The sequence below is a fragment of the Vidua chalybeata genome, chromosome 27, assembly GCF_026979565.1.
Source record: "Vidua chalybeata isolate OUT-0048 chromosome 27, bVidCha1 merged haplotype, whole genome shotgun sequence".
NCBI classification, from domain to species: domain Eukaryota; kingdom Metazoa; phylum Chordata; class Aves; order Passeriformes; family Viduidae; genus Vidua; species Vidua chalybeata.
This window is the reverse complement of record NC_071556.1, coordinates 4,883,048-4,906,681: the sequence shown is the minus strand read 5'-3', so window position 1 is coordinate 4,906,681 and position 23,634 is coordinate 4,883,048. Positions and strand designations below refer to the sequence as shown.

Below are 23,634 nucleotides of genomic sequence, written 5' to 3'. Positions count from 1 at the left end.
CTAGACAACTTTTGGAAAATACATTTTCCAGATGGTGTTTTATTGGGAAATGGTTGTTGTGGTTGGACTCTCCCTCAAGGCTCTGGGAGTTCCCCCAGTCCGTATCATGATGTGCTGGGGGGACACTGAACACCCTGAAAATCTAGTAAATACTGCTAGATTTAACCTAGGTCTAATCAAACCTGGGACAAAATTTGATAAAAAATTTTCCTCTAGAAAACACTTAAACGCTCATTCAACCAAAACCATTTGAAGTTCACTTCATCCTCCCTAAAATTCTCACGATCACGGGGTTGCCCAAGGTGATTTGCCAGCCCACACTGCCCATTCCCAGCTCTTCCCAAGGAAAGCCCTTCCCAAACTCACCGAGTTGATGTCAATTCCCATGGAGGGCTGGCTCTGGCTCCCTGGGGGTGACTGGGGGATGGTGGAAGGTACCGTGACAGACAGAGGGGGCAGCTGGGGGCCCCTCTGCAGCCCCGAGCTCTGCAGCAGAGGGGGGGTCTGGGGCAGGGAACTGGCCACTGCTGGCTGCTGCTGCTGCTGGGAGCTGGTCTGGGTGAAAAAGGGGTACGGGGGGAGCTGCTGCTCCAGGGACAATGCATCCATAGCCACGGCCTGCAAAAGAAGGAGCAGGATCAGCCACGCTGGCAGGGGATTCCTCTTCACACCAAGAAAATGGAGTCAGGCTTGGTTGGTGTTGTAAAAATGGCACCTAAAGGTTCAGAGAGTCAGGAAGCTGCTCTGAGATGTTCCTGTCCCTGGCAGATTGGATGAGATTTAAGTTCCCTCCAAGCCAAACCATCCTGTATAAACCAATACTTCAAAAGCCCAGTTGAATCTCACTGTCAGAAATCACCAACCTGGGCAGTCACAGAGCCACCATGAAATTGATTTTAAAAGTCAATTGAGTTCCTCTCACAAATTAAGAGAAATGGCTTTCAAATTTCACTGCTCACTTTGGGACAACACAAAAAAATGAGGTCTAAGAGATGGTTTTTATCACAGCTCTAGAAAAGAGGAAGTAAAATCTGTCCCCTCTACAAAACTCTCTTTTTTTAAGGCTCTGAATTAAGGAATACCTTTAAAGGAGGAAATTACAGAACAAGAGATGAAGTTCATGGAACCATGGAATGGTTTGGGCTGGAAAGGACCTTAAAGCTCATCTTGTCCCATGGGCAGGGACACTTTTTACTACCCCAGGCTGCTCCAAGCTCAGTCCAACCTGGCCTTGGACACTTCCAGGGATGGAGCAACCACAGCTTCCCTGGGAATTCCATCCCATTCCCCTCCCACTCTCCCAGCCAGGAATTCCTTCCCAATACCCCTGTGGCTCTTTGATTGAGCAGATTAAACCAACAAAGCTGTGATTAGAAGCTTGAATTGCCCCCCGAGTTCCTACCTGAGTGATGGGTGACAGCGGGGACAGCGTGGGGGACATTTGCTGGGACTGAGGTCGCCGCGAGTCCGCGCCCAAGGACAGGGGGCTGACGCTGGGCTGGCGGTGCTGGGACGGGGCCGGCGTCGTCGTCATTCCTGCTGAGAACAGCAAAGCACCCTCAGCAGGGACACAGCAAGGCCCTGCTGAGCTTTGTGCCCAAAATAATTCCCTGAGCGTGGAGAAAAGAGCGGCCTGAGCGGGCAGCGCCGGAGGCGCCGCGGCCGATCGGGCGGGAGAGCTCGTTAGGTGATTTGTAATTAATTTTGTCAGGTTGAAGAGCATCAGGATGAGAGGAAGAGTCCTGTGGGTTGTCCTGGCTCAACCCCAGGCACGGTTGGTCGGGTTGGTGGCCGGGATGAGGAATTGGAAGAGGCAGAGCAGCCTCAGCAGTTGCAGACGCCACAGGCGCCGTGCTCGCACACCTGCACTCGCCCAGCCCAGGAAGAGCAGGTTGTGTTCTCCTTGTGTGGGCTCTGGGAATGAGATAACAAATCCTGGAACCAGCCTTATCAGAGGGCACTTGAGGTACTGTAAAAGCAAACACCTCTCGAATGGAAAAAGCAAAACTGGTTCTGCAGGAAGAGCCCCATGTTTAATGGCACAGCAGGGCAGGAAATGTCCACCACACTCCCAAGAGCCACGACCCAGCACGGGGTGAGGATAAACAACCCAAATATTATCATTTTGTTCAGATCAAGCCAAAACCCTGCGAGTTTAGAAACCTCCCCTCTTTTCTGCTTCACCCCAGAGGAAGTGAGGGAAGGATTTGAGGCCAAAGCCAGCGTGAGCTGCTCCCCAGAGCTGCCAGGGAGCAGCAACTCACAGGAGCCCGCAGCTCCCGGGCACTTGGCAAAGGCTCGGGGCTTCCAGGCAGGTTGCCAGGGAGGCCAGGCTGCCAGGGAGGCAGCAGGAGAAGGGGCTCAGGCCAGGCAGGTGCCCAGGAAGGTGCCCAGCCCAGCCCTGGCTCCTCCCGGGCACCCAGGTGCTGGCACCTGGCAGGTGCTGCCGTGCCCACGTCCCCCCGGGGTGCAGGGGCACAGCCCCGGGCTCTGGGACACTCCTGAGCAGGGCACGGGGGTCAGGAGCCTTCAGGGAGGTTTCAGCAGCAGGGGAAGTTTGGGAAAATCAGTTTGGAAAGCAGCAAAGGCTGAGTGGGGCAGTGGGTGAAGTGTGGGGTCGCCTCCAGAGAGAAGCTGGAATGAGATCAGTGAGCAAATCCTGAATTTGTGCTGCCTCTGATAGATCAGGGAATGTTTTCAAAGCACTTTCAGACTCACCACTTTGGGATTCTATCATTTACTTTGCTAATTATAGGGAAAAAAACATGTGGGGATGCACTGTGGCTGAAATCCCGATTTCTAAACCCATCCCTGAAAGTCTGGAGCCCAAAAAACTCTTCCAAGGATGCTGAAAGTGCTGCCCCAAATGGTGCAATCCTTTAAATGGTTAAATCCTCTTTTTCTTCCCCAGCTCACCTGCTCAGCCAGCACCTGATCAGTCATTTCCTTTTCCCAACCCAGGAGAAGTGGGAAAGGGAATCCTGCCCAGCACAGGAAATATATTTGTATTTTTGGATACAACTCCTCATTTCTATTCTAGGAATCAACAGACTTGCAACTGTCACTGATAATTAAAAAAAACAAAAAAAAAACCCAAAAAAACCCAATCCTCTTCATAATTATTTGAGTATCAGTGAAATTACTTTAAAAATAGCAATTAATAATTAAAATATTCATCAAGAATAGACTTCAAAAGGATCCTCACATGAAAAAAAAATGCTGCTTTAAAGGAATGGAATTAAAAGGGCTGCTGGAAGTATTCCCATAAAACAAGGGATGGTGGGGTTCAGCACAGGGAATTTGAAGAGAGGAAAAACATTAAATTTTTTTTTAAAAATTAAAAAAAAAAAAAACATTAAAAACCTATAAAAAGACCCAAGAATAAATCTAAAAAAAGCATAAAGAACAGGATATAAAGGTCCTGTAACTAAACACTAACTCCCCATTTTTTTGTGCATATAATACAAGGGGGCAGTGAAGCCAAATTCCCTCTGGGAAAGAACAAAAATTCCCTGAATTCCATAATTTTAGGGGAGATGGCTCCTGGAGACATTCCCATACCTCAAGGGATGCTGGGGTTCAGCACGAGCAACTCCAAGAGATGAAAACATTTAAAAATTTAGATTTTGTTTTAAAAACCATTAAAAAGACCCCAAAACAAACCCCAAAAAAGCATAAAGAACATGAGATAAGGATCCTATAACCAAATAAAAAATCCCCCTTTTTGGCACACACAGCAGCAGTGCAGCCAAACTGATGGGAAAGAACAAAATTCCCTGAATTCCGTAATTTTAGGGGAGAGAGCTCCTGGAGATATTCCTCAGGAGAATAAGGAATCAAGAGATGGAGGGGTTCAGCAACAGGAATTCCAAGTGACGAAAACATTTAAAAATTCAATTTTTTTTTTAAAAATCCATTAAAAAGACCCCAAAAAGGATCAAGAACAGGATATAAAGGTTTATAACCAACTGAAATCCCGTTTGTGGCCAGCAGTGCCCCAGGCCTCCGTGCCCAGCTCACCCTGGCTGGCAGAGCTGATGCCCAGGTGGGTCAGGTTGGCAGCGAGGTTCCCGGCGCTGCTGGAGCTGCTCAGGGCAGGGAAGGCGGATTCCTCGGGGTCCAGGGGCGTGGGCAGGGGCGAGGGGAAGTGGATGTTGCTGAGGTCGGGCAGCGAGCCGCCCGTGTTGGGCATTAGGGACAGCACAGGAAGGTCCTGCAGCTACACAAAAACTGCCCTTTGATGTGCATATAATACAAGGGGGCAGGGAAACCAAATTCCTTCTGGGAAAGAACAAAATTCCCTGATTGTAGGGAGATGGATCCTGGCGATATTCCCATAACACAAGAGATGCTGAGGTTCAACATGAGCCACTCCAAGCGACGAGAACATTAAAAATATTTTTTTTAAACCATAAGAAAGACCCCAAAACAAACCCCAAAAAAGCATAAAGAACATGAGATAAAGGTCCTATAACTCAATAAAACTCCCAGCTTTTTTGGCACACAGAGCAGCAGTGCAGCCAAACTGATGGCAAAGAACAAAACTCCCTCATTGTAGGGAGAGAGCTCCTGGAGGTATTCCCATAACACAAGAGATGCTGAGGTTCAACATGAGCAACTCCAAGTGACGAAAACATTAAAAAATTCAATTTTTTTTTTTAAATCCATTAAAAAGACCCCAAAACAAACCCCAAAAAGGATCAAGAACAGGATATAAAGGTTTATAACCAACTGAAATCCCATTTGTGGCCAGCAGTGCCCCAGGCCTCCGTGCCCAGCTCACCCTGGCTGGCAGAGCTGATGCCCAGGTGGGTCAGGTTGGCAGCGAGGTTCCCGGCGCTGCTGGAGCTGCTCAGGGCAGGGAAGGCGGATTCCTCGGGGTCCAGGGGCGTGGGCAGGGGCGAGGGGAAGTGGATGTTGCTGAGGTCGGGCAGCGAGCCGCCCGTGTTGTGCGTGCCCGGGATCAGCGCCGCGGCGTTCTCCTGCTCGGCCGACGGGAAGATGCTGCAGAGAAAGGGAAAAGAATAAATCCAAATTCACCGGAGTTTCACACTGCGTAGAGCTCGTTATCGTTCATTGTGCAAGGAGATTTTGTTAAATTGAAATTTTATGAAGATGCTTTAGAATTTTTATTTAAATTTTATTCAGATTTTTAAGATTTTTATTAAAGTTTTATTCAGATTCTTTTAAATTTTCATTAAATTTTTATTCAGATTTTTAAAATGTTTATTAAAGTTTTATTCAGATTCTTTTAAATTTTCATTAAAATTTGATTCAGATTTTTTAAATTTTCATTAAATTTTTATTCAAATTTTTTAAAATTTTCATTAAATTTTTATTCAGATTTTTAAAATTTTTCATTAAATTTTTATTCAGATTTTTAAAATGTTTATTAAAGTTTTATTCAGATTCTTTTAAATTTTCATTAAAATTTTATTCAGATTTTTTAAATTTTTATTAAAAGTTTTATTCAGATTCTTTTATATTTTCATTAAATTTTTATTCAGGTTTTTTAAAATTTTTATTAAAATTTTATTCAGATTGTTAAAATGTTTATTAAAGTTTTATTCAGATTCTTTTAAATTTTCATTAAAATTTTATTCAGGTTTTTTAAAATTTTCATTAAATTTTTATTCAAATTTTTTTAATTTTTCATTAAATTTTTATTCAGATTTTTAAAATTTTTCATTAAATTTTTATTCAGATTTTTAAAATGTTTATTAAAGTTTTATTCAGATTCTTTTAAATTTTCATTAAAATTTTATTCAGATTTTTTAAATTTTTATTAAAAGTTTTATTCAGATTCTTTTATATTTTCATTAAATTTTTATTCAGGTTTTTTAAAATTTTTATTAAAATTTTATTCAGATTGTTAAAATGTTTATTAAAGTTTTATTCAGTTTCTTTTAAATTTTCATTAAAATTTTATTCAGGTTTTTTAAAATTTTCATTAAATTTTTATTCAAATTTTTTAAAATTTTCATTAAATTTTTATTCAGATTTTTAAAATTTTTCATTAAATTTTTATTCAGATTTTTAAAATGTTTATTAAAGTTTTATTCAGATTCTTAAAATTTTTCATTAAATTTTTATTCAGGTTTTTTTAATTTTTATTAAAATTTTATTCAGTTTTTTAAAACGTTTATTAAAGTTTTATTCAGATTCTTTTAAATTTTCATTAAAATTTTATTCAGGTTTTTTTTTAATTTTTATTAAAATTTTATTCTGATTTTTAAAATTTTTATTAAAATTGTATGCAGATTCTTTTAAAATTTTCATTAAAATTTTATTCAGTTTTTTTTTAATTTTTATGAAAATTTTATTCAGGTTTTTTTAAATTTTTAGTAAAATTTTATTCAGATTCTTTAAAATTTTTATTGAAATTGTATTAAGATTTGTAAATTTTTATTTAAATTTTATTCTGATTCTTTAAAATTTTTATTCAAATTTTATGAAGATGCTTTAAATTTTTTATTAAAATTGTATTCAGAATCTCTAAATTTTTTATTGAAATTTTATTAAAGATTCAAAAATTTTTATTAAAATTTTATTCAGATTTTAAAAATTTTAATTAAGATTTTTTAAATTTTTATTTAAATTTTCTTAAGATACTTTAAAGTTTTTATTAAATTTTTATTAAGATTTTTAAATCTTTATTAAAATTTTATTAAGACTTTTAAATTTTGTATTAAAAAATTATTAAGATTCTTTAAATGTTTTATTACGATTTTATCCAGATTTTAACATTTTTATTAAAATTTTACTAAGCTTCTTTTAATTTTATGAATATTTTGAATGGTTAAATGAAATAATTTAACCATTCAATACCTGGTTCCATGTATTTAACCAGAAAATTTCATTCTGAAGATATTTTTTACCTTTTTAAAACGTAATTAACAAGAAAAATTTCATTTAAAAGACTTTTTAAAGCTTTTTAAAATGTATTTAACAAGAAAATTTCATTAAAAAGACTTTTTAAAGCTTTTTTAAAATGTATTTAACAAGAAAATTTCATTAAGAAGATTTTTTTGAGCTTTTTAAAATGGATTTAACAAGCAATTCCACACAAAAGGTATTTTTTGAGCTTTCTAAAAGATTTTTAATGAGAAATTCCATAAAGAAGATATTTTTAGAAGATATTTTTATAAGATACTTTTATAAGATATTTTTATAAGATATTTTTATAAGATGTTTTTATAAGATAATTTTATAAGATGTTTTTATAAGGTATTTTTATAAGATAATTTTATAAGCTATTTTTATAAGAATATATTTTTATAAGAATATATTTTATATAATATATTTGTGTGTATTTTTCTATATATTTTTAATTTTTTTAAATATTTTGATGTTTATATTTTTTATTTCTGACCCTCAGAGGGTCGTGTTTTATACCTAAAACCTTCCCCAAAAAATCCCAAAGCCACAGGATATTCAACCCACAGCTCTTCCTAAAGATTTCGGTGCTTTTAAAATAAAATATTGCTGAGAACTCACTTGATTCCTGGAACCTCGCAGGATTTGGGTCTCGATGACCCAGTCTGGAACAGAAGGGAGAGACATTTAAAGGCAAAGATGTTGCTGCAGGCTATTGCCTCAAAGATATTCCCATTTATAAATTTAATTTCATCGTTTCTGTCGAAGATCTGGGAGCTCTTTAGAAGATATTTCTATTTTTTTTTTTGTGCTTTATTGCCCCAAAAAATCTTCAATTTCAAGTTTCTCCTCATCCAAGCAAGCCTGTGCATTCACACCCCCATCAAATTCTCTTTCTGCTCTAAATGTTTATTATTTCTTTTTCAACACAGCATTTTAATCTCCAATCTCAAACAGGTTATTGATATTGTAAATAAAGCGTTCATTTATTTAAATCTGTTCAGAAAATAAAATGTCGGGGCTTTGAAAGGTGCAATTCCCACCTTTTTAGTGTCCCAGCCTTGCTTAGAGAGGGCTTTGTCTGCATCAGAGCTTTCTTCCATTCCAGGCACAGTCAGCAATAAAACTAAAATAAACCAAAAAGGGATCATTAATCATCAATAATAATAATCTTTTTATTATTTTTATATATAATATATAATATGTTATAATATATAATATATGTTATAATGTAATATAATATAATATGTTATAATATAATATAATATGTTATAATATAATATAATATGTTATAATATAATATAATATAATATAATATAATATAATATAATATAATATAATATATATTATATATTATAATATATAATATATAATATATATATTATATATATTCTATAATATATATTATATAATATATATAATAATTATATAATTATTATATAATTATATATATATAATTATAATTATATAATCATTATTATATATATTATATAATTATAATATATATATATTATATTATATTATATTATATTATATTATATTATATTATATTATATTATATTATATATATTTTATATATTATATATTATATATATAATACTTATATTATATATAATCATTAATAATAATGATAATGATGATGATGATGATGATGATAATAATAATAATAATAATAATAACAATAAATAATCTTCAGCTTCGGGCAAATCTTACAAAGTTTAAATTCTCAAGGAGGGTGAAACAAGTTGCATTTTGTTGTTTTAAAAAACACCAAGATTCCTGAAAGCAGATTGAAGATTGTATTGAATTAATTATTAAATTAATGAGGTTTAAAAAAAAAAACCCCACACAAATAACAATGAAACCATTCTGGCTTCCCAATTTCTTCTGCCCGGATGTCCCTGGAGGGGTTTATTTGGGATTTGGGGTTTATTTGGGTTTTTGTATTTATTTGGGATTTGGGGTTTATTTGGGTTTTTGTATTTAGTTGGGATTTGGGGTTTATTTGGGTTTTTGTATTTATTTGGGATTTGGGGTTTATTTGGGTTTTTGTATTTATTTGGGATTTGGGGTTTATTTGGGTTTTTGTATTTATTTGGGATTTGGGGTTTATTTGGGTGTTTGTATTTATTTGGGATTTGGGGTTTATTTGGGTTTTTCCCATCTGTTGCAATGAAGTGTTGTGACCTGAACGATTCCAGCAGGGAAAAATCCAATCCCTCCTCCCTCCCCGGAGAAAAAGCACCAAGCTGGGCAATTCCCCACATCCCAAAGACATTTCTGTGGTGTTTAAGGTAAAAAAAAAAACCCCAACCAGAGAGAGATGAATGAATAAAAACATCCCCCACTGGGCAGTGGAACTGCAGATTTATGGAATTCTGGGTGGAATTCTGGAATCAGCTCCAGGAGCACCTGGGAGAGCTGCAGGGCACCTCAGACCTGTCCAAGGCTTCTGCTCCAATCCCTGGCTTAGCTCAGCCTCAAAACATTTATCTAACAAGGAATTCCATAAAGAATACATTTCTGAGCTTTTAAAAATGGATTTAACAAGGAATTCCATAAAGAATACATTTCTGAGCTTTTAAAAATGGATTTAACAAGGAATTCCATAAAGAATACATTTCTGAGCTTTTAAAAATGGATTTAATAAAGAATTCCATAAAGAATATATTTTTGAGCTTTTAAAAATGTATTTAACAAGGAATTCCATAAAGAATAAATTTCTGAGCTTTTTAAAATGTATCTAACAAGGAATTCCACACAAAAGGAATTTTTGAGCTTTTAAAAATGTATCTAACAAGGAATTCCATAAAGAATATATTTCTGAGCTTTTAAAAATGTATTTAATAAAGAATTCCATAAAGAATATATTTTTGAGCTTTTAAAAAGGTATTTAACAAGGAATTCCACACAAAAGGTATTTTTCAGCTTTTAAAAATGTATCTAACAAGGAATTCCATAAAGAATATATTTTTGAGCTTTTTAAAATGTATCTAACAAGGAATTCCATATAAAAGGTATTTTTTGAGCTTTAAAAATGTATCTAACAAGGAATTCCATACAAAAGATATTTTTGAGCTTTTTAAAATGTATTTAACAAGGAATTCCATAAAGAATATATTTTTGAGCTTTAAAAATGTATATAACAAGGAATTCCATAAAGAATATATTTTTGAGCTTTTAAAAAGGTATTTAACAAGGAATTCCATAAAGAATATATTTTTGAGCTTTTTAAAATGCATTTAACAAAAAAGTTTCATGCAGAAATTTTTAAAAGATTTTTGAAATGTATTTAACAAGGAATTCTATACAAAAGGTATTTTTGAACTTTTTAAAAATGTATTTAACAAGGAATTCCATAAAGAATATATTTTTGAGCTTTTTAAAATGTACTTCACAAGCAATTCCACACAAAAGGTATCTTTGAGTTTTTAAAAATGTTTTTAACAAGAATATTTCATCAAGAAGTATTTTTTTTACTCTTTTTTAAAATGTTTTTAACAAGAAATTCCGTGAAGAAGATATTTTTATAAGGGTATTTCTGGTCCTCAGAGGGTCGTGTTTTATACCTAAAACCTTCCCAAAAAATCCCAAAGCCACAGGATATTCAACCCACAGCTCTCCTTAAGGATCTCAGTGCTTTTAAAATAAAACATTGCTGAGAACTCACGGATTCCGTGACCTCAGGATTTGGGGTGAGCTCTGGGTGTTTGTTGAAGGATTAAATTTCGGAGTTTTCTTTAGGATCAGGGCACTTTAAGGCTGGAAAAGCCCTTTGGGATGAGCAATTCCCGATTTTCCTGAGCTGGAGCAGGGCCCAGCAGAGGGCACCAGAACTGAGGGTGCCAGAGCTGCTCCAGCCTGGAATTGCTCTGGGATCCTTTGGAATTCTGGGAACATTTGGGATTGTTCTGGGATCCCGCCTGGAATTGCTCTGGGATCCTTTGGAATTCTGGGAACATTTGGAATTGTTCTGGGATCCAACCTGGAATTGTTCTGGGATCCAACCTGGAATTGCTCTGGGATCCTTTGGAATTGTTCTGGGATCCAGCCTGGAATTGCTCTGGGATCCTTTGGAATTGTTCTGGGATCCAGCCTGGAATTCTTCTGGGATCCTTTGGAATAGTTCTGAGATCCTTTGGAATTGTTCTGGGATCCTTTGGGATTGTTCTGGGATCCGGCCTGGAATTGTTCTGGGATCCAACCTGGAATTGTTCTGGGATCCAGCCTGGAATTCTTCTGGGATCCTTTGGAATTCTCCTCCTCCCTGGGGATCCCCCAGCCAGGAATAAACTCGGGGTGAAGCCCCTGCTCCTCCCCTGGGTGTCCCTGACTGAAATTCTGGGAATCCCACCCTGCTCCAGGAGCTCCTCCAGAGCTCTGGGGGAGCTGAGAACTCGGCACAGCCCAGAGGATCCCCCCAGGGCAGGAACGACAACATTTGGGGCTCAGGAAAAACTCCTCCCTTCCTTTTGTGTCGTTTTTTCCTGGATTTCAGCACCCAGAGAGGTGAATGTGACCCAACTGCCGTGTCACAGGAAGTGTCAGCACTCCTGAATTTTACAAACACATGGAGCCCAATCCATGGGGATTCCACTGTTATAAATCTTTTTATCTTTTTTTTTTTTTTTTTTTCTGCTCACCTCTTTTCTGCTGCATGTCCTGTGACCCTCCTGAAAAGGATTCCTGCTGAGCTGGAGTCATGGTGCTCTGGTGCAAGGCAGAATCAGAATTTGTCCTGAGAGAAAGCAAAACCCACAATGTTTTTATTGTCAGCTTCACTAAATAAAAGAACTTTCCTCTCAGATAAAAGCAACAGCTCGGTAAAACCTCAATATTGTGCATTAAAACCCAAAAATCTCTATATGGCAGAAACCAGGCAGAGTTTCCTTGTGAAACAATCCATTTGCAGAACAATTAGTTCAAGTTTGAAGAGCAATTGTTTCAATAATGGGATAGAGAGGAACACAGGATAAATTGGTTGCCCTTGTTAGAACAGAGTTTTATCTGCTTTGTTCAGATTAAACATGATCAAATAATGCCATTTTTAAGCTGTTCAGCCATACTTTGGTTATGGTGGTGGTTAAAACAAACATTCCTGGTTGGGAGGAGGAAAAGGAATGGTTCAGGATGTTGTGGAGATGGGAATTTTCATGGCCAGCACATCTCAGGATGAACTTTGTGAGTGTGGCCACCCTCAAAGTGTGACTCTGTGCTCCTTCCCACTGGAACATTCCCAGCCCAGCTTCTGCACCCAGAGAAATATCCAAGTCTTGGGCTGTGCCTGGGAACTTCTGCATTTTTACAGCTTTTTAAGGATTTTTTGAAGATTAAACTTTAAGGATTTAAAACGGTACCATTAAATTAAAGGATCACTTGCAGACACCTTAATTTAAAAGCTCATCTAAAAGGAGCACTACTGAATTCAAAGCTGAGTTTCTGACTATGAAAAGGCACAAGTGCAACCTGCTGCAGCTGGAAGTGCTGCAGGGTCAGAGAACACCCCAGACCCCCAGGATGGTGGCACCCACCTCCTCCAGCTCGTGTCCGACGGCGGTGACAGGTACACGGTGCCATAGGGGCAGCTGTCCACGTGGGCCAGGGTTAAGGCAGCAACACTTCCCACTCCAGCAGGAAATCTTTTCCCAAGGATAATTCCAATTATCCTGTCAGAACCATTAAACTCACAGATTCTCTATGGGGAACTGTAAAAGGATCTCAACTCAAAGTGTTATTTGGATTGTTGGAATGTTTGAGCAGTAAAAATCCTTCCTCCTTCTCCATGGATTTACCTCCTGGTGCCTCCACCCTCCTGTCACACATCCCCTCCAGCCCCAGCTGATTTTAAACCTGTCAGAAATGCTCGGCTCATCCTCGTCCCCAAATGCCAACAGCATGAATCAACCTGCACTGAAATGCACGAGGAGCTGCAAAGGAGAACCCTGGGCTGGGCTGGCTCAGCTCTGAAGGGAAACTCCCATTTCCCCAGGACAGCCCTGACCTTTCAGGAATCCTGGAATGGTTTGGGTTGGAATGAGAGGACGCAGAGCTGACACCCAATCCCACTGCCCATGTCACCCCTAAATGTCCCCAAACCAGCTCTGAGGACACCACTTGTCACTGGTGTCCACTTGGACACTGAGCTGTTGACCAGAACCCTTTGGGCACATCCATCCAGCCAATTCCTGATCCACTGATCCATCCTTCAAATCCAGTTTAGACACTGGATATTCCGTGGGACAGAGCCAAATGCCTCACACGAGCCCAGCTGATGATGGCAGCAACCCCATCAGAGAAGGCCACCAAATCCACAGGGCACCTGTGCCCTGAGGGAAGCCCTGCTGGGTGCCCCAATCCATCCAAGCATCCCTCAGCTCCACGTGGATCATCATCCCCACGGAAAGCTGAGCAAAGGTGAGCTCTTGCTTTACAAACAGGAGGTGTTTAGGGAATAGAGCGTGGCTTGGGGAAAGCAGGGACATGGAGCTGGGGAGGGACTCTGCTGCTGGGGGAGGAGGAGAAGGGACCTGTGGGGTGGTGTGGTACCCACAGGGGAGCTGAAGGGACCCATGGGGTTTGTGTGGCACCCCCAGGGGAGGAGAAGGGACCCATGGGGTTGGTGTGGCACCCCCAGGGGAGGAGAAGGGACCCATGGGGTTGGTGTGGCACCCACAGGGGAGCTGAAGGGACCTGAGGTGGTGATGGACACCCACAGGGGAGCTGAAGGGACCCATGGGGTGGTGTGGCACCCACAGGGTGCAGAAGGGATCTGTGGGGTTGGTGTGGCACCCACAGGGTGCAGAAGGGATCTGTGGGTCTGGTGTGGCACCCACAGGGTGCAGAAGGGATCTGTGGGGTTGGTGTGGCACCCACAGGGTGCAGAAGGGATCTGTGGGTCTGGTGTGGCACCCACAGGGTGCAGAAAGGACCCGTGGGGTTGGTGTGGCACCCACAGGGTGCAGAAGGGATCTGTGGGGTTGGTGTGGCACCCACAGGGTGCAGAAGGGATCTGTGGGGTTGGTGTGGCACCCACAGGGTGCAGAAGGGACCCGTGGGGTTGGTGTGGCACCCACAGGGTGCAGAAGGCACTCTGCTGGTGTGGCAGCCCTGCTCCCAAGGATATCTGCCGGCCGTGCTTGTCCACGGAGAGCGGGCGGCGGTGGGGCGAGCCCAGGCGGTTCCGGTCCCGGTACACTCTGTCCACCAGCCCGTGGTGCCGCGTGGTCCTGCTCGTGTCCAGCGCCGACGACTGGAACGGGGTCTGGGAGAGACACAGGGGTTACCCACAGGGAAAGAGCCCCAGCCTGCCCAGAGCCTCCTCCTCCTCCTCCTCCTCCTCCTCCTCCTCCTGTGCCAGGCTGGCTCGCTCCAAGGAATCAGAGTCAAAACAAGATGTGCGCCTTGTGCGGTTTTGTTTTCCCTCCGACAGCTTTTTGGGAAAGCTGCCTCCTCCAGAAGGGGCCGTGCTGGAGCTGCCCTGGCCTGGCCCAGCACTGCCCTGGCACCTTGGCACCCCTGAAGCCCCGGGGCTGAGCGTGGCAGGAGCTGCCGGGCGCTGTCCACATGCCCTTGGTGCAGCATGCAGGGTGCACGGGAGGAACATGCCGACATCCAGAGCCCGACCCGAGGGCAGGAGATGCAGGGAGGAGCTGCACGCTGAGCTCAGCATGCCCCAGGACACGCTGCCTGCTCTCAGGCTGCCTCTCACCCCTCCTCGCAGCAGATTTATTTGAAGGGGACACTGAGAGAATGAAAAGAAAAAGAAAAGCAGTTTCCTTCCTCCTCTGTCGGATGGTTTTGAAGTGATTTTCAGCTCCTTCAGTGACCCGAGGTGGGATGATCCCACCTGGACTCTTATCTCACTGACATCCTGAGCAGATGATTTCAGAGCAGGAGGATGGCAGGGGAAGGACAGGGAAGATGAATTCCCAGGCTAAACTGGAAAACTTTCACATTTTCCACAGCCCTTCCCAGGGTGTACCGAGGGGGGGACAAAGGAAGTACCGAGGGGTCAATCTCTGCTCGTACTCCACCAGCAATTTATGGGTCTCCAGGGAGAAAAATCCTCCCCAGCCCTGCACTCCCTGCCAATGTGAACAGCTTTGCTGAGTCCCTCAACACCATCTGTTTGGAAATCCAAAATTTCCTCCTCCATTCAGGTGCTGCACGTGGCAAATGCACTGTCCTGTCTGCCAAGCCATGAAACCATCTGGCTTCCACATTCATCCTTTTTCTTTTGGGTTGGTTTTTTTTTTTTTTTCTTTTCTTTTTTATTTCCAAGTGTCAGCTTTGGCTGTTGAAAAGATTATTTCTACAAAGCTTTGCATTTATTTTGAAAGGCTTTGTTTGTATGAACTTTTTAAAGAGTCTTTCTGCTATTTTAAACTCTTTTCTCTTCAGCAAATATTGGGCTCCTCACCCTCTCTGCACACACAGGCTGTGTTAACAGAGCTGCAGAGGGGCTGTGGTGTTTATTTTCTCATTTCAGGGCCAACATTTTATATGCAGCAGAATATTTAAGGCAACAGGGGACTAGAAAGGAGCACAGTGACTTTTTACAGGACTCTCAGCACTTCAGATCATTGGGTTTGTGCTTCACTTCCTCACTTGGCTGAGAAATCTCAACTAGAATCTCAATTTTAAGGGTTTTAAATTCAAACACGGTGCTTTAATCTCTGCTGCAAGCACTGAGCAACAATCCCCACATACAAGTGGGAATATTCATCATTCCAAAGTGACAAAAGGTCTCAAACTCCTCCTTTTTTTCTGTTGTTACAGCCCAAAAGGCAGCAAAACTTGCAAATACGTGCTTGGAAGGTCAACAGGAAAAGCAATTTCCTATGTCACAGTGCTGCTAAAAAAGGAGCAGCCATCCCTGAGCACAGGGCTCACCTGGAATTTAAAGGGAGGCCAAAGCATAAAATTATAAAGACAAAAAGTTCCGTGTAAAAACAGCTATTTCTTAGGATTTTACCTTTTATTGGCACAATTTCCTTGTTAAAAACACAATAAAAATCTCATTTGAGTGCAGCAGTGGCACAAATAAACACTGAATGTGTCCCAAATCAGGGTTACAGTTTATAGAAAGGGGGATTTTGGGGCAATGCTGTTCACCAAGGTTCCTGCCTTTCCAGGAACCCAGATCCCAAAAGAATCCTGAATTCAGGGAACCAGAAACACCTGAGGAAATGGGTATCACCTCCAACAGGTCTGGCTTCTCTCAGCAACCTTCCTATAAAATTTATTTAGATCCCAAAAACCAGGTCAACGTTCCTGGATTAAAATTCCCCATCTCTGCATGGCATGAGATATTTAACTCTAGGGGAAAAAATGGATTAAAAACAATGAATAGATCTGAGCATTGATTGTATTTGGGAAAATGAAGAACTAAAAGGGTTTCACTCCCCTGAAAAACCTTCAAGGGTTTGAGACCAGACCCAAAACCCCCCAAACCATGAAAAAAGCAGCTCAATACAGACAGGAAGGAAAAAGCTCAGTGCTCTCCAAGTGTCCTTTTAGGATTTATCAGGAAATAAACCCAGGAGAGGTGGATGAGGGGGAAGGAGGAGTGGTACCTACTGCTGGTTGATGTTTTGGTGCCTCCTGGTGCCAAGCAGGATTTGGGAATTCATTCTGCCCTTCCCCATGGATTTAAACATGCAGGCTGAGTGCACATGCTCAGAGATTGCTGAAACCACAGGCCAAGACTGAATAATCCACTGGCTGCACCAAAGAAACCCCCAAAAAACCAGAAATAACCACATGACAGCAAGTCCAGGGAGGCTGCACAGGAATTATTTGCATGTTCCAGACTGGGATGCATGGCAAAACCTGGATTTGTGTGGCAGCCCTGCAGTCCTGTGGAGCTGGGGGTGAACCAAATAAATCCTGTGCACAGCAGAGCAGGTGTGCAGAAATACGTATCCACCTGGGCAAACAGGACCAGTCCTAAATACGTATTTGCACAAACCTAAAAACTTGTTTACCAAAGAGACAGGAACTGCTCCAAAGGCTTCAGCCAGAGCTCCGTTGTGCTGCAAATCAAAGAAGCAGAAGATGCTCAGACACCAACGCTCTCAGCAGGCACAACCACCCAGGCTCTGCCTTCACACCATCCCAGAGTCGTCTGCAGTCGTGTTTTGAGCTTCAGATTGGAAAAACCTGGGAAGCTTTTCCCCCCTGCTACAAACACATGGGGTTGTTTTGTTGCTTGTCACCATTTGTTATCTGGAACAACATCAATTTGGGTTGTTTTTTTTTTTTTTTAGAGTGTGTGTGTGGGAAAAAAATATAGCAAACCCCAGGGTTTAAGGATAGTTTGTTTCTGTCTCCTCCTCCAGTCATTCATAAATTTTTGAATATTCCCTTTTCAGCAGTCAGGATTAAAACAGTCCAGGTAAAAACCACCAGTGATGGCCATCGAGCACAGAAATACTGAAATATTATTGTTTAAAAGGAATTCTTAACCTCCTTAACAAAAAGCTGAAGAGAAAAGCTTGAACAGAGCAGATATTGTGGAGTAACACTGGGGACTTCAATCCACTACAAACCTCTGCTCTGTATTCCCCAAAGAATTAAAGATTAAAATAGACTTTTGCCTCTCCTCTGGCACAAGATTCAAGGTTTTAACCTGCCCAAATTCAGCTGTCTGCACCTATTTCAAGAAGCAGTTAGAGGAGGTCACCAAGAGTTTCTCCATCTTTATTAAGCAGCCTTCATCACAAAACCACAAACTGCAAAATTTCCTTCCCACCACATCCTCGTGAGCTCAACTGTAACTCTGACTGCTCAAAAAAGGAAAACTAATGCAGAAATGTTCATTATTTTGACCGCTCTAAATCAACTAAATGTGCAAATCAGGAGTCCACAAAGGATCCACCAACTAATCCTGTCCTTGGACAACATCCTCTGTCCAAACGTGCTTCAAACAGCAAAATATTCACCTGAAACTCTGATTTTCTGTTTAAGGTGCATCGTCCCTGGAGTCACAAAACCCAGCCAGGACATTCTTACATCTCCTTTCCAGCCAGCCCAAAAAAAAGTGATTATTCTGATACCACTTTTTGTCCCACCGCTCTTCTCCTCTCCCAAAATTCCTCCCACAGAACATGCACATCGATTCCTCCACCCCCCAGCCCCCAACATCATCTTTATTTCCTCCCATTTTGCTTTGAATTTACAGCATCTTCCCAGATTTCATCAGGAATTACTGACCCCAAAGCCTCACAACCAAGGACAGGAGAACTAAAATCTACCACAATCAACATTAAAAAATACCCACACATCCCAACCCCACCAGAAGTTTTTAAATGCTGACTTCTGGACCAGCAGCTGCCTGGGAGGGCACACCAGCATCCAAGCCCAGAATTCATCAGCAAATCCAAGGAAAAAGCCTCTGAACTCACCTGGAAGGGGAGATCCATGGCACTGTTCCCAATCTGGTTCACATTTGGCAATGACCCCCCGTAGTACTGGCCACGGCTCTGCCCCAGTTGCAAATATTGGGTTTTCTGCAGCTGTAGCTGAAAGAAAAGAAGGAAGAAAATACAATTTCAACTCTTATAGCCAGCACAACTTGACACTGCGATCACTGAGAGTGGAAATCATTAAAAGGCATCAATCCAACTTTCACAAAGGAGGGTCGACCTTCTCCACAAGTTTCTTGCAGCAGGAAAATCCCTGGAGAAAGAGCAGGGAGAGATTTCCAAGGAAAAGGCAAAGCCAGGTTTTCAAACAAAGGACAGAGAGGTTTGCACAGAAAACCCCTTCAGCCAAGGAATAATCAAACCACCACCAAGAATTCCCCGTGGGACAGCTCCACATGGATGGTCTGCAGAGCTTCCCTGAATTCCAGGTATCACTGTCCAGTAAAATATTCCAGGTGTTTGCCCAGAGCTGGAGACATTGCTGGATGTTCAGCTGGGATGCTCAGGGGAGCTCAGGGTGTTCAGGGGAGCTCAGGGATGTTCAGGGGTGCTCAGGGGAGCCCAGGGGTGTTCAGGGGTGCTCAGGGGAGCTCAGGGTGTTCAGGGATGCTCAGGGGAGCCCAGGGGAGCTCAGGGATGTTCAGGGATGCTCAGAGGAGCTCAGGGATGTTCTGGAGTGCTCAGTGGTGCTCAGGAGAGCTCAGGGATGTTCACGGGTGCTCAGGGGAGCTCAGGGGCGCTGAGGAATGCTTAGGGATGTTCAGGGGTGCTCAGAGGTTCTCAGGAATGTTGAGGATGTTCTGGAGTGCTCAGGGATGTTCTGGAGGGATCAGGGATGTTCAGGGGTGCTCAGAGGAGCTCAGGGATGTTCTGGGGTGCTCAGGGATGTTCTGGGGTGCTCAGGGATGTTCAGGGGTGCTCAGAGGAGCTCAGGAATGTTCAGGGGAGCTCAGGGGTGCTGAGGAATGCTTAGGGATGTTCTGGGGTGCTCAGGGATGTTCTGGAGAGCTCAGGGATGTTCTGGGGTGCTCAGGGATGTTCTGGAGGGATCAGGGATGTTCAGGGGTGCTCAGAGGAGCTCAGGGGTGCTCAAGGATGTTCAGGGATGCTGCAGGTGCCCACCCCACACTGCCAGCACCCAGACAGGATTGCAGAGAAAAGGCCCAGCCTGTTCACTCCATGCCAACACTCTGGGGAGTATCCATGGAGGATCACAGAATTCCAGAATGATTTGGGCTGGAAGTGACCTTAAGGATCATCTCATCCCACCCCTGCCATGGGCAGGGACACCTCCCACCATCCCAGGCTGCTCCAGCCTGGCTTGGGCACTGCCAGGGATCCAGGGGCAGCCACAGCTGCTCTGGGAATTCCATTCCAGGGCCTCCCACCCTCCCAGGGAGGAATTTGATATTAAAACAGTCCCTGAGTACAAGCTCACCCTGAGCACAGCTCACGCATTTTCCTGACATTCAAACAATTCCTAGAAAACTCAAAGACCTTTTATGCAGAGAATTTTCCCCAGAAGCCAGCAATTTCCAACTGCACAAAATCTCTGTGCTTCAGCTGAGGGACCAAACTAATCCCTGACTCAGGAGCTGGCTCTGGAGGTGAAACCTCCCCACGGAGCTCAGAATGCCAGGATCCCTGAGGTGGGAAAACAGCTCCAAGGTCCTGTCCAGCCTTTGCCAGGCTGCTCCCAAAACCTCAGCTCTTAGGGCAAGACACCACCCACACAGTGCTTGAGGGGTTTTTCCTTAAAAAAAAGGGCACATAAACCCCTCAGGCTGAAGATTTAGAAAATATTCCCAGTTTTCCCTATCAAATGGCTCGGAATGGTCCCACATGAGGAGCAGGAAAGGCCCCTTTGCTTTTCTTGTGCAATATTTTGCCACGCAATTCCTGAAGCGAGACGTGAAATTAGAGAAACCCTGTGTTAGTATCACTTAATGAGTCACAGCCCCTCCAACTCAGAGCACAAAAAGCACAATATCAGAACTAGCTGTGCTTTTTCCTTGGCCCCTGCATATGTTTTTGTTGTTAAAAAAAAAAATAGAAAGAAAAAAAAAAAAAAGCCTTGTTTGGGATTTGGGCCAAACATTGAAGTAACTATTTCAACAGGTGTTGGTTTCCTTTCAAGAACCTCCAAAAGGCACTCAGGGAGGAGGGGGTGGCTTTGTGTTTTTTTAGGATTTTGGGTTTTTCTCAGGATATTCCCACCTCAAAGCAGCACAGCACAGGGAGGTCAGGAGCATTTGTCTTTCTTGCTGCACTTCCATGGAAATGAGGCGACCCAAGAGCTGGGGAGCCCGGGCTGTTCAGTGCCTCGGCTGCACCGTTGATTTTAGCAAGGATAAACACTCCTGGAGATGCGTGCCAGAAATAAGAGCAGAGATTGCTGCTCTCATCCATCAGCACACCGGGGAGAGCTGGGCTGGCTGCTCTGCTCAGCTCCTGCCTTTCAGGAGAGAGTGGCCCCCAGACTCCGCATTTATTGGAGCCCATCAACAACTGCCACTTGCAATCTGGGAAGATCAAGTGGAAGCAGAGCAGGATTTGTGTCCTGAGCGCCTCCGAGCTCCGCCTTTTGAGCTGCAAGAAAACTTTTGTTTGAATCTTAGGAGCTTGCTGTCATTCCAGCAGGAAATCAGGAGTGAAATCAGCTCTGGTTTTTCCCTTCTCTGCAAAAAAAAAAAAAAAAAAAAAAAACAAAGCTGCAAATTTCTCTCAGATACCTCAGTGCACAGTGGGAAGCAGCATCAAAATCCAGAATAAAAGTTTGGGAAGGGACCTTAAATATGATTTAATTCCACCCCACACCTTCCACTATCCCAGGCTGCTCCAGCCTGGCCTTGGACACTTCCAGGGATGGGAAATCCACAATTTCTCTGGGCACTCTGAGCCAGGGCCTCCCCACCCTTTAGCAAAACAGATGCTGTGACCAAAATGAAATTTCATTTTCCTCTCCATCCACCCTGCGAGGAGGAGCAGGTACATGGCACAACTGGGGCTGAGGATTTGAGAGGGCTTTGAATTGAAAAGAAAATAACAAAAAGGAAAAGCCTTTTCTGAACAGAAAAATTGCAATTACTCTGGAAATGCTAACGAGTGTCAGGGCAGCCCCAGGGTTATCTCCTGGGGTTGGATTCAATTAGTGCAATTTGGATTCTGGATGAATTTAGACAGGGGAGGATGACAAGGAATTACTGAGTGCTCACCAGATTTATTAATTTCATGAAGCACCAGAATTTGGTGGCTCTACATTGCAGCTTTTCCATCTCTCTGTGGTGTGGCCAAGAGCAGCTCCCTGACAGCTGAAAATATTGCTAAATATCCCAGTTCCTTCCCAAGGAAGCTTTTGGTAAGGAAGCAGCTTTTGCTTGTTAAACCACTTTATTTCTACTTGGTTTTCTTGTTCTGAAGAAATGCTCCCCAAACACCAGATCCAAATGGAATCTGTAATTTTCCTTCCACCAGCCTTTCTCTTATTCCTATTTTTTTTCCTTTAAAATCCAATTAATCATGAAAAATCACATAATTGATGTGAATATTTATATGAAATACCTCAATTTTTCCATTTGGGTTACAATTTGCTGGACACACAGCTGTGTTTGTAGGGAGAGATTCAGGTTCTACAATTAAAAAAATAATAAATAAAGACAGAAACAAAACCCTAAATACAAATCCGGTTTCCCTACAGATTTTCTAATATGCAGATAGGAATTAAACGAAGCATTTATTAATAATTCAATACTTGATGTTACTGAAATTCTTCCCTGAAAAAATCTGAGTAAATTACAAATTTGTGGGCAGAACTTATTGGGAAAATTGGCAGTTTGGGCACTGTAAATCAACTCAAATCCACAGTAAAGGTTTTTCTTAAAATGCCTTTTTTAACAGATGAGATGTGGACTGCCAGAACGATAATAAAAGGGTGGAGTGTCCGTTTGATAAAACCCCAGATATCTGATGACTACAGGAAGCAAAGATTTGGTGATAACAGCTTTTGCACTGCCTTGCAGTTTCCACATTGAGCTTTCTTATAATTTCATTTTTTACCCTTAAAAAAAAAAAAAACCCTTCCTCTTTAGAACCTCCAGCCTAATAAGCAGCAAAACCAGCACAGATTAAAATTAGAAAAGTATTATTAAAGCTTAATTGGGCCTTCAGTTCTGCAGGCAGGATTTAGTGGGAGTTTTAGAGGCTGCATTACTGGGAAATCCCGTTGTGCCAAGCTGAGTTTGCTTGGGCAGGGATGGATTTCCCAGGAATTCTCAGCTGGAGCAGCCAGCCCTGCTGGGTGCAGGATTTGGGATTGGTGTCAGGAGTGGATTTGGGATGTGAGGAACTTGCCAGGGAGGAAGCAGAAGAAAAAGAGGCTCCCCAAGTCCTGGTGTGGCTTCTCTCTGCAGCTGGGATTAAACAGCAAGTCAAACAAGCTGCAGCTCCTGCTGCCATCCCAGGGGATTGGAGCCTTCAAAGGGAGATTTCTCCCCATTCACAGTCCTCGTGTTGATAAGAAAAGCAAATAAAAGCTCAAAAAGAAAGAGACTTTAACAGCCATTTAATGATTGGGGGTTAGATTTAGTGGCAGTGCTGCCACGAGCTACAAATCACCTCATGAACCCTTGAATTATTTAAAAAGTTCTTTAAGGTGCCAAAAACTCTCCAACCACCCAGACTTTGGCTTCTCAAGGGAACCTTTTTCTGTTAACAGTCCAAAATTCACACTAAAATTCGAATTTTAAAAACTCAACGCTTGCTACTTAAATAATTACTAAAATTTGAGTAGCAATGAATAAACATTGAAAATAAAAATGAATACACATTGAAATAACTGCTCGTTTATGAGCCCACCCTCCCTGAAAACTGCCTGAGATTTATTTTCTTTAATGCAGTGAGGAAAGAATCACAAATGAGTGAGAAAAAAATCCTGGTAAACCAAGGAAAAGGGGATTTCTGTGTTGGCCACACTTTTGGTAATTCCAGCAGCTGCCGGCGCCTCTCCGCATGCCCAGGCTGAAAATTAAAATCAGTAATGAGCAGACACAAAGTTCTGAGCACAGAACAAGTTTCAGGGGGCAGAGGATTTGGTTTTAGATCCCAAACTGTTCCCATCTCAGGGATCCTCCTGGAAAATGGGAATAATCCCAGCAGGGGGATGTTGGAAAGGCTGTTCTGGAATTCCTCACAGTCCTTCCCTGCAGGTTTAATTCTCTCATCAGCAACTCAAAGTCTGAGTGGAGCTCCAAGCCTGGAATAATCCAGGGAAAAGTGGGAATAAATGAAGATATTCCAAATATTCCAGAGGCTCTCAGTCAGCCACCAGCACCTC

The 23,634-nt window shown here is 42.1% G+C and overlaps 1 protein-coding gene across 1 annotated transcript in view; it reads right to left on the bottom strand.

Moving 5' to 3' along the window:
* Nucleotides 1-23,634, bottom strand: part of CRTC1 (CREB regulated transcription coactivator 1) — a 59,149-nt gene that overhangs the window by 22,476 nt on the left and 13,039 nt on the right. The window contains 10 exon segments of the mRNA XM_053966183.1: nt 367-618; nt 1,403-1,539; nt 4,784-5,004; nt 7,498-7,541; nt 7,920-8,002; nt 11,520-11,614; nt 12,408-12,469; nt 14,000-14,137; nt 16,863-16,910; nt 18,282-18,398. Coding sequence (XP_053822158.1) covers nt 367-618; nt 1,403-1,539; nt 4,784-5,004; nt 7,498-7,541; nt 7,920-8,002; nt 11,520-11,614; nt 12,408-12,469; nt 14,000-14,137; nt 16,863-16,910; nt 18,282-18,398 — 1,197 coding nt within the window.